Genomic DNA, 14,088 nt, shown 5'->3' on the forward strand with positions numbered 1-14,088 from the left:
AAATGAAGACGTCTGCTTTTCCATTTGAAATGTGTATAAACACTAAACTATTTTTTTAAATTGTTTGTATTTCTGTGTTTCTGAGATAAGAGCTGCTAAGGTCGCGGGAAACAAATTTTAGACTCGTAGAAGGGCCTTTGCCGAAGATAGGAGCAGATGACGAAAAGACAGGACAACGGCATTGTCTGCATTAGTTGGGTTTGCATGGTCATATTGCCAATTGCACTCATCCTTAACATGATAATATTGTATATAAAAAAATAAAATTATGTTGTTTACAAATTTCTTTTAATCTCTGCACAAAATTGAAGTTGGCTGAAACAGTCTTAAAATAAAAACAAAATTTAAGGCTAAAAAATGAACATTGATCACGTGATGTTGTTGTTTTTGTCTTGCAGTGCTACTTTTTCTCGGTGGAGTTTGGCTTGTGTAAACAAGACAATGAACTTCGAGCTTATGGAGCTGGACTGTTGTCATCAATTAGCGAGCTGGCGGTAAGTAGGAACTCGTTAAGTCATATCTGGGTTAGTAACTTGCATAGTCAACCAAACACGAGTTAGGGGCCTTCTGTTGATCATCTTCGAAGAGCCTGTGATTTCAAAATGAAATGAAACTTGGAAAGCTGCTATCTCGGAATTTAGAACATAACGTTGGATGATTGCACAATATATTGGAAACTATCCAGTAATCACTCTTCATGGAATGGGTCCCCATGTGTATGAAATTAAGTTATACTGAATGGATGTCTGTTAGCAAGAATCTAATTTCTGGACATTTTAAAATGAAGAAGTTAAATTGAAACAGATCATTGGTTTGCAGTCTGCTGGCACTGCATAGTTGCTAAAATATTTCTCCAAGCCATAGTTCCTATCTATTTTTATATATATCGTCCTTCATAGTTCATAAAACAGTGATGCCCAACCTGATTCGACCCATGGGCCACTTTAGTTTTCGACACTCGTGTGGCGGGCCACAACTAAAAGTTACAAAAACGAAATTAAATTTACCTGGAAATACCTGATTAGAATAGAAACCTGTGGATCTAGTACTTAATTAATAGGATATAGTATCTTCCATAAAGGGTCAGAAATAGGCTCCATCTCTCTACTTAGAGCAATGTTGTATCTAACTTCACCACTGACTATTTTTTTTTGTCTCTTTTTGGTGATCCCATCTCTCTTCCAATCTCTAAGCGGAGTTGAACAAACTAAGAAGTGCGGCAGAATTTTTTTCTAATAATTCGTTTATATATATATATATATATATATATTAAACAGCCACACTTTCTTTTCAAATCAAATAGGCCTATGTTGGTTTATTATCATTTTCTACAAAAAGTAAAAGTGGTAGATTCCACATTCAGGGTCCCATTTTATAAACGCACATATGTTAAAGGTCATGATACCAATCCGTCACAAAGGTAAAGATATTTTTATAAACTTTTTTTTCTTTCTGGAGGGTGATTTTCTATACAACTTTTGCCGACATTTCGGTGGGCCGGAATGAACCACCTCACGGGCCGGATCAGGCCGCTGGCGTATTTTGGGCATTACTGGTTCATATCAACCATACAAATCATTTCTGATGAATGCTTATCCAAAGTGTCACTGCGTCTAGCAAAGCAGCAGCTGATCTTTTATAAGAAAGATTGAGCACTAAGAAACTATGAGCTAAATATATGTTTTTTTTGTTTTTTTTTGTAATTACTTGATCTTAAGAACTTATCATGGACTAATTATAAATAATTATCAATTCACTAATTATGACCTATGAATGTATCTATCTTGTTATGGTGTCAACACTCATTAAATGATACGATGGGATTGTATAGATGAAAAATTGCAAGGGGTGATTGAAATGGCTTTATAACAATATTTCAAACTCTTTATCAGAACTTTATCAGAACTATTTCTGAGTACGTTTTGAAAAGAATCCATCACTGACTGATCAAACATGTTCAATTCTTCTGTTCTCTTGCCCTGTATAATGTAATCATTCAACTCTTCCCTTAGCATGCACTGAGTGACAAGGCAGTGAAGAAAGTATTTGAGCCTCTACACATGTGTACTCAGGAATGTCTCATCACAACATTTCAAGATGTCTACTTCTATACTGACAGCTTTGAGGAGGCCAAAGAGAAAATGAGGTTTGTCCCCCCCCCCCCAGTCTCGTGCTTCCTCTACCCAACAGTTGCTACATTAAATAAATCCTGAACTTTGCTATGAAGTAGCCTAGAGCTGTCATAAACTTTGCTATGAAGTAGCCTAGAGCTGTCTTAAACTTTGCTATGAAGTAGCCTAGAGCTGTCTTAAACTTTGCTATGAAGTAGCCTAGAGCTGTCTTAAACTTTGCTATGAAGTAGCCTAGAGCTGTCTTAAACTTTGCTATGAAGTAGCCTAGAGCTGTCTTAAACTTCCCTTAACCGTTACTTCATACTTTCATTGTACCAAATCTTTCGAGTCAGCAGTGCCGGCTTTAGGGGGCTGCTCGTGGTAAAAAGTGTTCCTTTGATTTTTTAAAATCTAACATTCATTAGTAATGAAGAGAAAACTAATCGCTCCATCAGATGTATAAGGGAGGTATTGTCCTAAACAAAAACTCATATCTATGTTTTTCATGTTTCAAATCAACCCATACTCTCACTCTATTTGGATTAAATGTAACCAGATCGAAAAGGAACGAATCGGATCAGATCAGATCGGATCCGATAAAACAGAATCCGGATAACATATGAAGGGATCCTAATAGCAGAGGATTGGATCGGATCTGATCACATGGATCTGGATCGAGTTGGTTCGGAGCCGGATGAATTGGATATGATCGAATCTGATTTGGATCTTATCAAATCGGATCCATATCGGAAATTATTGGATGGGATCTTACCAAATCAAAATCGTATTGAATCAAATACGGAGCGGATCCGATTGGAATCGGATATGAATCGGAATGGATAGGACACAATAGGATCAGGTGGGAAAGGATCGTATCGGTTTGGATCTGCACAGATTGGATTTTATCATACTGGATCTTATCATACTGGATCTTATCATACTGGATCTTATCATACTGGATTTTATCATACTGGTCTTATGATATTGAAGTTTATAAAGACTTGATGAAGCGGATGCGAGTCTCTCATTTCTCATTCTAATCCTTGGAATGAATACTTCATCACTACACTCACTAGTCCCACTGATGTCGTAAAATTAGTCCCTCTGATGTCGTAAAATTAGTCCCGCTGATGTCGTAAAATTAGTCCCTCTGATGTCGTAAAATTAGTCCCTCTGATGTCGTAAAATTAGTCCCTCTGATGTCGTAAAATTAGTCCCTCTGATGTCGTAAAATTAGTCCCTCTGATGTCGTAAAATTAGTCCCACTGATGTCGTAAAATTAGTCCCTCTGATGTCGTAAAATTAGTCCCTCTGATGTCGTAAAATTAGTCCCTCTGATGTCGTAAAATTAGTCCCGCTGATGTCGTAAAATTAGTCCCTCTGATGTCGTAAAATTAGTCCCACTGATGTCGTAAAATTAGTCCCGCTGATGTCGTAAAATTAGTTCCGCTGATGTCGTAAAATTAGTTCCGCTGATGTCGTAAAATTAGTCCCTCTGATGTCGTAAAATTAGTCCCGCTGATGTCGTAAAATTAGTTCCTCTGATGTCGTAAAATTAGTCCCGCTGATGTCGTAAAATTAGTTCCTCTGATGTCGTAAAATTAGTCCCGCTGATGTCGTAAAATTAGTACCTCTGATGTCGTAAAATTAGTCCCGCTGATGTCGTAAAATTAGTCCCTCTGATGTCGTAAAATTAGTCCCGCTGATGTCGTAAAATTAGTCCCTCTGATGTCGTAAAATTAGTCCCTCTGATGTCGTAAAATTAGTCCCGCTGATGTCGTAAAATTAGTCCCTCTGATGTCGTAAAATTAGTCCCGCTGATGTCGTAAAATTAGTTCCTCTGATGTCGTAAAATTAGTCCCGCTGATGTCGTAAAATTAGTCCCGCTGATGTCGTAAAATTAGTCCCTCTGATGTCGTAAAATTAGTCCCGCTGATGTCGTAAAATTAGTCCCGCTGATGTCGTAAAATTAGTTCCTCTGATGTCGTAAAATTAGTTCCTCTGATGTCGTAAAATTAGTCCCTCTGATGTCGTAAAATTAGTCCCGCTGATGTCGTAAAATTAGTCCCGCTGATGTCGTAAAATTAGTCCCGCTGATGTCGTAAAATTAGTCCCGCTGATGTCGTAAAATTAGTTCCTCTGATGTCGTAAAATTAGTTCCTCTGATGTCGTAAAATTAGTCCCTCTGATGTCGTAAAATTAGTCCCTCTGATGTCGTAAAATTAGTCCCTCTGATGTCGTAAAATTAGTCCCGCTGATGTCGTAAAATTAGTTCCTCTGATGTCGTAAAATTAGTTCCTCTGATGTCGTAAAATTAGTCCCTCTGATGTCGTAAAATTAGTCCCTCTGATGTCGTAAAATTAGTCCCTCTGATGTCGTAAAATTAGTCCCGCTGATGTCGTAAAATTAGTTCCTCTGATGTCGTAAAATTAGTCCCTCTGATGTCGTAAAATTAGTCCCTCTGATGTCGTAAAATTAGTCCCTCTGATGTCGTAAAATTAGTCCCTCTGATGTCGTAAAATTAGTCCCTCTGATGTCGTAAAATTAGTCCCGCTGATGTCGTAAAATTAGTCCCTCTGATGTCGTAAAATTAGTCCCGCTGATGTCGTAAAATTAGTACCACTGATGTCGTAAAATTAGTCCCGCTGATGTCGTAAAATTAGTCCCGCTGATGTCGTAAAATTAGTCCCGCTGATGTCGTAAAATTAGTCCCTCTGATGTCGTAAAATTAGTCCCGCTGATGTCGTAAAATTAGTCCCGCTGATGTCGTAAAATTAGTCCCGCTGATGTCGTAAAATTAGTCCCGCTGATGTCGTAAAATTAGTCCCGCTGATGTCGTAAAATTAGTCCCTCTGATGTCGTAAAATTAGTCCCGCTGATGTCGTAAAATTAGTCCCGCTGATGTCGTAAAATTAGTCCCGCTGATGTCGTAAAATTAGTCCCGCTGATGTCGTAAAATTAGTCCCGCTGATGTCGTAAAATTAGTCCCGCTGATGTCGTAAAATTAGTCCCGCTGATGTCGTAAAATTAGTCCCTCTGATGTCGTAAAATTAGTCCCGCTGATGTCGTAAAATTAGTCCCGCTGATGTCGTAAAATTAGTCCCGCTGATGTCGTAAAATTAGTCCCGCTGATGTCGTAAAATTAGTCCCGCTGATGTCGTAAAATTAGTCCCGCTGATGTCGTAAAATTAGTCCCGCTGATGTCGTAAAATTAGTCCCTCTGATGTCGTAAAATTAGTCCCGCTGATGTCGTAAAATTAGTCCCGCTGATGTCGTAAAATTAGTCCCGCTGATGTCGTAAAATGAAAAAAAAATTTCCTAAAGATATATCAGAAACAGTCAAATTTTTAGGCAAACTGTTAAAACCGTTTTAAATACCAAAAATCCATTTTTTTTATTCTACACAGAAGTAAATCTAAGCAAATAGATATTATAAAATGATTTTAGGTTTCTGTTTATTATTCTCTAACCTCTAAGGTCATGGGTAGTAAGAAAGATTCAAACATCAAGGTTATAGAAAGAAATATCACCAAATTTTTTTTTACTGAATGAAAACATTAAATGCACTTAATAAACTTCCTTCCTTCATGATGACGTATCGCGCCCTTCATCTTTGGTTGTGTTCTTCTCAGGGCTAAAGTGCTGGTTGAAATTTAAAAAAAACGTTTCAAAAAAAATATTCCAGGATTATTGCTACAAACACTTCCCAGAGCAAGGACACCGGAAGGAAGTCAAACTATTATTTTCCTATGTGATTGACATTAGTTCTCAGAACAATGACGGAGGAAGTCACCTTCACCACCTCACCTTCAGCTATCCTTTAGTCTGTTGGATCGTTGGGGGCACCACACAAGATTTGTCAACCGTCTTTCTTTCTCCATTCCTCTCTGTCTTTTGCCTTGGATAGAACCTCTTTCAATGGCAGGCCCGTCCATTCTTTTATGTTGTCTTCTTATCGCTTTCTCTGACTGCCTCTTCTTCTTTTTCCTGGTACTGTTCCCTGAAGGAAGGTCGTCTTTGCAAGCCCCAAAGACCTTGTAATATGGCCATAGAGTTTTATTTCCATTTGTTTTTACAATAATAGCAGTCGTCGACGAAAGTAAATCACATTATTTTGTTTTGCAGTGTACTTGACATTATTTTGTTTGAATTTCACAGACAGTTTGCATCGACCATCAAAAGACCTTTTGCTGTCCGCTACAACCCGTACACAGAGTCCGTTGATGTCCTAGATAGCACCAGATGTATAGCCAGCGTGGTCAGTGAGCTGAAGGGTGACCTCTGTATTGTCAGCGACGCCCTGAAACGTCTCCAGTTGATTGAGAATTTCAGGTTCCAGGAAAGCCACAAGCAAGGCTCACCCCAATCTTTGACGGACATATGCAAAGAGGAAGTTAATTCGTTACAAATAAAAAATTGAAAGTAGACCCTCACATTGAACGAAACAAAACCATTTTATACTAATATAATATATTGAGAAATGATAAGATGGTTTCAGAAACGCAATTCTAAATCTATATCTTCTTTCGTTTTTCAGTTACCAAAGCTCGTGTCAACATATCTTAATACTAAATGTATTTTTTTTTCTGTTTCTGTTAAAAAATTGTCTCTTTTTATTTATATTATGATGGAACCTTAAAATATTTTTATCCAGAATACATCATAAAATGATGAGCATTATGTGGGAGAACAGGTCTCTAGGTTTTATTTGTGACAGGCATCACACACACACACACACACACACCTAAAACTTATGTCCAACTCTTTATTAGCTAAAACAACTACTATTTGCAGCCTAATTACTAGATGAATGAATGACCTGGTATATTTAGTCAATGATGGGATATTAAACCAAAGGTTTAATAAAGGTGCTCATGGTCCTCTATGTCATCTGGTGAAGGGCTCGTGCAGCGGGGATGGGAAGCCCCAAGAACCAAACGTTTTATGACATGTCTAAGCTTCAGAAATTCTTTTTCCCGCAGTCTACAACTAATTCTCCAGACCATAAGATCGCAGCTAGATTCAAGAATTCTACAAGTGAAGATGCATTGTAACATTTTCTTTAAAAGAATCTTTTCGCTAAAGTCTCTCGTGAAAAAGAAAGTCTCTACTTACAAGATGAAACGACGTCACTTGATTTAATAATTGAATTTCTTGAACGTAGGTCATAATTTTGTTTTTAGTTGGGTTTTTATTACAAAGTAAAGTTTTGTTTTGTTTTGTTTTTGTCTTCACCTTCCCTCTTTCCATTTTGTCGGCACACATTTTTTTTTAGTTTTTTTTTTAGATTTGATGAAAGATAACCAAAATTATTCCTAGCTAAAACTAAATGTAAATGTAGATCAAACGTGCACAAGCAAGATAGGGAATGTAACCCGTGTGTTACTTCTGTTTTGTTTTAAAGTTGTCTGCTTTTGAACTCTTTTGTTTTTCACTTTGGCGTTACCCCGTGATGGGTGTCACTCGGTACCTCCACATCGCACACACTCCCCTAGTGACGCCACTGCAACTTCTATTATCACAAGTCCTGAGATTTTGTTTGACTATTTGTTTCTCAAGGTGTGCAGACCTTTTTTTGTCTTCAACTTCTATTAAAAAAACAACAGATGATTGCTGATTTCAGCAACAACGTACAACTTTCATAACAACTTGCAACTTTCATAACAGCATACAACTTTCATAACAACAAACGAGTGTCGCTATTATTTTAGTGGGAAAGATACATTCCACTGAGCTTAGAAAACAGCAAATAAAATAGATGAGACCAACTGTAGAGACAGCCGGGGCGGTACGGGGAATTTATATTTCTTTTGTGTTTCTAATTGTATGACTCTTTTGTTTTTCTTCTTTGTAATTTTTTGTTGAGCAAACTCACTTATGTACATATCAGGGAAGAGATTTTAAAATTCAAAGTATTTCAAGAATAGTTTCAACTAGTTGATCGTCGTAACTCGAACATGTGTTTTGTTAGTTGTTTTTTTTTTTTTTTCACATCTCAAAAGATTGACACGGTGATTGGACTCTTTGAATTGGAAACACTCAACTGTACGAGGCACTATAAACTACATACACTAGTGTTAAGCATCTCCCATAGAGATAGACTTGAATGTCCCATTTCTTTCTTCGCACTCGACTTAGGTTTGTATCACGTGACTGGCACGTCAGTAGAGCTAAATGTCGACCTTCGTTTAATGTCCATTCGCTGGCCATTTCTCTACCCAATTCCTTGGATTTCTAAACTTTTCAGTCAAGGGAAACGTCTTAGACTAGTTAAATCTAGTCCATATCTAGTCCATACTATAGTGGGAATGTTTGACAATCGCAAGTTTACTGATGTCTATTCTGAAAGTCCAACAGTTCGATGTCTAGTCTAAATCCAAACTTTTTGATTTCTCTTCTAGTTTTAATTACTTCATTAATTACATAAAATAAATCTTAAACCTTTCTCCACACATTCTATACTTCATCTCCAACAGTGCCAAATGATTTCGATGTAACAAAGTAGGAATAAGAACAGAAAATAAAACTCTATTTAAATAACATTGGAGGTTGTTTTTTTTTATTTGTTAATCCCACTTGCTGTCTGCGCAGTCCATCTCTGTGCTTGTCACTTTGTCTGTACTTGTCGCTGTGTCTGTACTTGTCACTGTGTCTGTACTTGTCACTGTGTCTGTACTTGTCACTTTGTCTGTACTTGTCACTTTGTCTGTACTTGTCACTTTGTCTGTACTTGTCACTGTGTCTGTACTTGTCACTGTGTCTGTACTTGTCACTTTGTCTGTACTTGTCACTTTGTCTGTACTTGTCACTTTGTCTGTACTTGTCACTTTGTCTGTACTTGTCACTTTGTCTGTACTTGTCACTTTGTCTGTACTTGTCACTTTGTCTGTGCTTGTCACTTTGTCTGTAATTGTCACTTTGTCTGTACTTGTCACTTTGTCTGTACTTGTCACTTTGTCTGTAATTGTCACTTTGTCTGTACTTGTCACTTTGTCTATACTTGTCACTTTGTCTGTACTTGTCACTTTGTCTGTACTTGTCACTTTGTCTGTACTTGTCACTTTGTCTGTACTTGTCTTTTTGTCTGTAATTGTCACTTTGTCTGTACTTGTCACTTTGTCTGTACTTGTCACTTTGTCTGTACTTGTCACTGTGTCTGTACTTGTGTCGTCATGGAACATATTAATTCATTGGATAGTCATGACTGGAACGCCACGAAGTGTAAATGTTCAATCATTTTAGTTTTGAAGTCACATTAAATCATTGATTTGAAATGTTAAAAGAATTAACAGAATACATCGAGGAAATAGGTTTACATTGATTGGTGACGCGTATTGAATATTCATATAGAAATATCGCTCGAAGTCACTTTCGCACATCTTTATATACCTAGGCATATAGTTCATTTCACTTTGACTTGCAAACATAAATACATAATTAAAGAAATAATTTTTTAATCAGATATCTAGAACAAAGGTACATATTACATTCATCAAAAGAGTAGTTTTTTGAAACGCTACCCTCTAAATGTATATACCTCTATATCAGCTAGTGTTTAAAACTTGGTGACAGAGAGTTAAGTGCTTGACTTTCGAGCCTTGGGTTCACCCAGCACTAATAGGTACCTGGCATTAGTAAAGGCTGCTGGTGGTTGTGCTGGCCATATAACAAGTTTGTTAAGCGTGGGATATAAAAACAGATGACAGTTACATCACCTTCACCTATCCTTTAGACTTTAGACTGATGAACGGTTGGGGCACCACAAATGATCAGGCGACCGTCTTTCTCCATTCCTCTCTGTCTTTTGCCTTAGAATCTTTAATGACACTCATCCATTATATTGTCTTCCTATCGCTTTCTCTCTGTCTGTGATCACGTGGACAAAAGGGGCACTTCACTCTCTATAACTAGGGTACATTTAAACACCTAACGTTGAGTCAAGCGTCTAAAGAACGGAAACTCGTTTATTCCATTACTTGAAAAAGAAAACTGGGTTGTGTCCCCTCGATAAAAAAAATTAAAATCAACTTTATATAGGACTGATAAACATTGATCTTGCTGCGGCTCAAGAAACACTGTATGTTAGTGGAGAATAAATATTAAGGATGTAACAAGACTTTAATTTCATAACAACGCACAATAAAGAAAAATAGCACTGAAAGCAATAACATATAAAATCATTAATAATGTTTTGAAAACTCGCTTAACAGTGAGTCTGCGATGGACAAGCTGCTAGGTGGCGAGGAGACACTGCACCACTTCTAATGTGTAACAGGGTCACGACACGCAAAGCTTCTATGTATTCTTTAAGTAACTACTATCTTTCAAAGAGAAAGTGGGTCTTTTTAATTATTATGGGCCCGGGTGCATTGAACCACTTCGCGCATCGGTTGTTTCGTCACTGCTTTACTAAAGATAGCTTCACAAGACTTTCTACAAAACCAAATGTCTATAATACAATACTCACTTTTAGTGGCCCCACTCAGAGGAGAGAAGCCATTAATTGTTTTGTGCTAGCTATCAGTTCCATTGTCCTTCCTTCCCCTGTCCAGTTTAGTTCTCCAAAACTAAAAGCACAATATCCGATTTCACATTTTTTTTAAGGAGCTAAAGTTGGCAACGTTCAAATTTTGGCCTTTTGAAAAGGATCAAATGAGACAATGAACACTACTTCTAAGACTTAGTATGTACTAATTGTGTAAAATAACTGAACATTGTCGGAAGGAAGAGAAAAAATAACCAGTAACAATTACTTTGTTGTTTGTCGCAAAAAAAACAACAACAAACAACTAATAGACTTGCAACAAGGACTGCGTAAATATCGCTGTGAGTGATTACAGGCAATTATGCTCTGTTGCATGGAGGAAAGTTAACCTGATGGAAGACCTAGTTTTTGGTAGTGACAATTACTTTTAGAACAGGTCTTTTGTGACATATTTATCTGTTCAACGATCACTTTTAGAACAGGTCTTTTGTGAAATATTTATCTGTTCAACGATCACTTTTATAACAGGTCTTTTGTGACATATTTATCTGTTCAACGATCACTTTTAGAACAGGTCTTTTGTGACATATTTATCTGTTCAACAATTACTTCTATTGCGGGTCTCTTGTGGCATATTTATTTCTTAAAAAAGACCCATTACATGTAAACAAACGAAAATCTTTTGTGATCTAATTTCACATTATGATTGTTGAGTTAAAAATATCATTAGCTGCCTATTTATCTGCATTGCGTTTATCATGGTTTCTCCTCCCGCCTCTAGAAGTTCATCAGGAATGTTGTCAACTCCGGCCGATTTTCCCTTTTTCAGGGCTTTTACTGCTGATGCTACTTCCGAGCGAAGAATTGTGTTAGTTCTTCCATGCTTTGAGGTAGTGAGGTCCCTTCATTAGTAGGTACGTTTGTTGACGCTTTTGTATTCGTGGACGTATTTTGGGTCGGACAACTTTTTCCCTTTAAGCTTCCGTCGAGTTGGGGTATATCCTCTGATACCTAGGATTTTGTAGGTGGACGGAACTTCCCTAGTATTTCCAGGGCTGTATCTGTGACTGCTGTGTTTAGCATATTGACTTGCGTATCGATATCCTGGTCATTGGAGTCCAAGATTTTGAGGGCTGCAAAGCGTCCTCCTATTTGTGCCTCGAATATGGCAGCTACTTGGGGGTCTTTCAGCTTGTCCAGGTCAAATTTTATCCTGGTAGGTCCTTGTTTTGTTACCTTTTTTAGTTGTACTTTAAGGGTCATCATAACAAGGTCATGGTCGCTTCCAATGTCAGCTCCAGGAAAACTTCTTGTTTTAGCCATATGGATGCTTGTCTTAAAACGCTGTTGCACCATGATATAGTCGATCTGGTTGTGGTGCTCTCCGTTCGGACTGTGCCATGTGGTTATACGCGATTTTTTTGTGGCATCCTAGTGTGTTAGCCAGTAAGAGATTGTTGTATTTCGCAAATTCTAATAGTCGTTGACCTCGTTCATTAGTTGAGAAGTTACTGTATCTTCCACATGTGCCTTTCCAGGTTCGGTAGGAGTCGCTTACTACTTTGGCATTCCAGTCTCCTTGTACCACAAGGATGTCCTTTTTTGTTGCCTTATTAACCACTTCCTGTAGTTGCTCATAAAACCCCTCTGCTGCCTCGTCGTCATATGTTGATGTAGGAGTGTACGCTTGAATGATGGTGATATTGGTATTAATATTAGTGATCCTTTAAAAAAAAGCCACGATGCTTAAATAAAACGCATGGAAAAGACGTTGTGGTTACCAGATGTACGCTAGGTTTTTTCAAATGTCCTCTTTTGTTTACTACAATTGGACATTGTCCACCAGACCTGCAACATCACCACAAAATTCCTCAGTGGAATGATAATCATTATTATTATAATTATGAGGGGAAACTGAAATTGAACAACGAAGAAAGAATGAAAATGAAAGTTTAGAGATTAAGTAACAAAGGGAACTAACTAAAGTTGTAATACACTCAATACTCCCTGTTGTTATATAGCAACCCAAGGGATAATGACAACTGACCTCGCAGACACCTTCGAAACCCTAAGCATTCCTAAGAGGATCTTTATTACCTTGTCAAAGGGCGGTATTGCTGCAGAGCTGCCACATCATTAGAACATTTCTCAGTGGACACTGTCAAAGGGAGACTACAATGAATTTTGTTTCTCTTTAACGAAGCTGGATCCTGGCAGTGCCAGAGAATGAAAATTAATTCACTACCAAATAATAATAATAATAATAATAATAATAATAATACAAAAGCCTACACTTGGGGATCAAGCAATTTTAAAGTTAACCAAATAATAATCTTCTCTATTTTGATCTCAAAAGAAGGGATGGTGACAACTCACCTTGCAGACACGTTAGAGGCCCTAAACCTTAGGATCTGTGAGACTGGGTCAGGGAACAGCAATGAATTTTGTGTTCCCCATTCAAAGCTATCAAACCAGCCAGTTCCAGAGAAAGTCTATTAGTTTAGTTATTTATTTAATAGGATAATAGTAATAACAATAACAGTAATAATAATAATGATAATATAGGCTAAAATTAGATTCAATATATTTACCATTGAGCAGTATATAATAAATATATAACAGACACACACACACACACAGAAAGAGAGAGAGAGAGAGAGAGAGAGAGAGAGTCCGCTTTCATTAACCCAGAAAACGAAATTAAAATAAGACAATGTCAATGTCTGTACTCTCACGTGACAGTCACACGTGACCTAAGTACGAAACTAAATGAGACTAGTTTACTTAGAGAAGTCTATATTACAAATTGTTATTAATATGTAATCCAAAGCTCAAGAGAAGACAATCTTTTAACCAGTTTGGATAACTGCACTAAGATTGTTATATTCAAGGATAACTAACAGTCGTAAGAGAATTGAACATCTTCTGATTCTTTGACTTGTAGACCATTAGTTACTAATGAGATGGCGAAACAGTTCAAGTGTACTAAAGTTTAGTGAAGTACCATATCATGATCATCCGATGAGTCCTTTTCAGACAAGTTTTCAGAACGTGATTTGCATTTTAAGTCATATATTTTTTTTTATTGAACCCCGCATGTCTTAATTTTCTAGAGAATGAAAAAGGTTTCATCTACAAAGCGAAGTTAAACCAAGACAGGCTTTTTACTCTTTGTTTTTGAATTGCTTGTGTATAGCGCAACTTTCCTGCTTATAGCATACTCAGTGCACTACGTCCAATCTCTTTTGTAGACCGGGGGGGGGGAGTGGATATCTGAGAGACAGTTTGCTTGTTGCCTTTAGGTGCTCAAAACATCAGCTCGAGTGGAGATACGAGAGAGTTTAGTAAATATTAGAGCGACTACATTGTTTCAGGGAACCCCTGATTTAGTATTTGAAGCTAAATATTGGGATTATAGGTCAAGCACAACAAAAAGCCGTTTCTATTGGAGACGATAGGTCTAGACATTGACTCTTACAAGAGATTGTCTAG

At 37.3% G+C, this 14,088-nt stretch overlaps 1 protein-coding gene across 1 annotated transcript in view; it reads left to right on the forward strand.

Moving 5' to 3' along the window:
• The window catches only part of LOC106070864 (tryptophan 5-hydroxylase 1-like), a 32,719-nt gene extending 24,066 nt beyond the window's left edge, over positions 1-8,653 (forward strand). Inside the window, exons 11-13 of the mRNA XM_013230846.2 lie at positions 399-494; positions 2,013-2,146; positions 6,270-8,653. Of these exons, the coding sequence (XP_013086300.2) occupies positions 399-494; positions 2,013-2,146; positions 6,270-6,531 (492 nt within the window). The 3' untranslated portion in view covers positions 6,532-8,653. The remainder of the gene's footprint in view (positions 1-398; positions 495-2,012; positions 2,147-6,269) is intronic.
• Positions 8,654-14,088: the final 5,435 nt, after the last annotated feature.

The sequence above is a fragment of the Biomphalaria glabrata genome, chromosome 6, assembly GCF_947242115.1.
Source record: "Biomphalaria glabrata chromosome 6, xgBioGlab47.1, whole genome shotgun sequence".
Lineage (NCBI taxonomy): Eukaryota > Metazoa > Mollusca > Gastropoda > Planorbidae > Biomphalaria > Biomphalaria glabrata.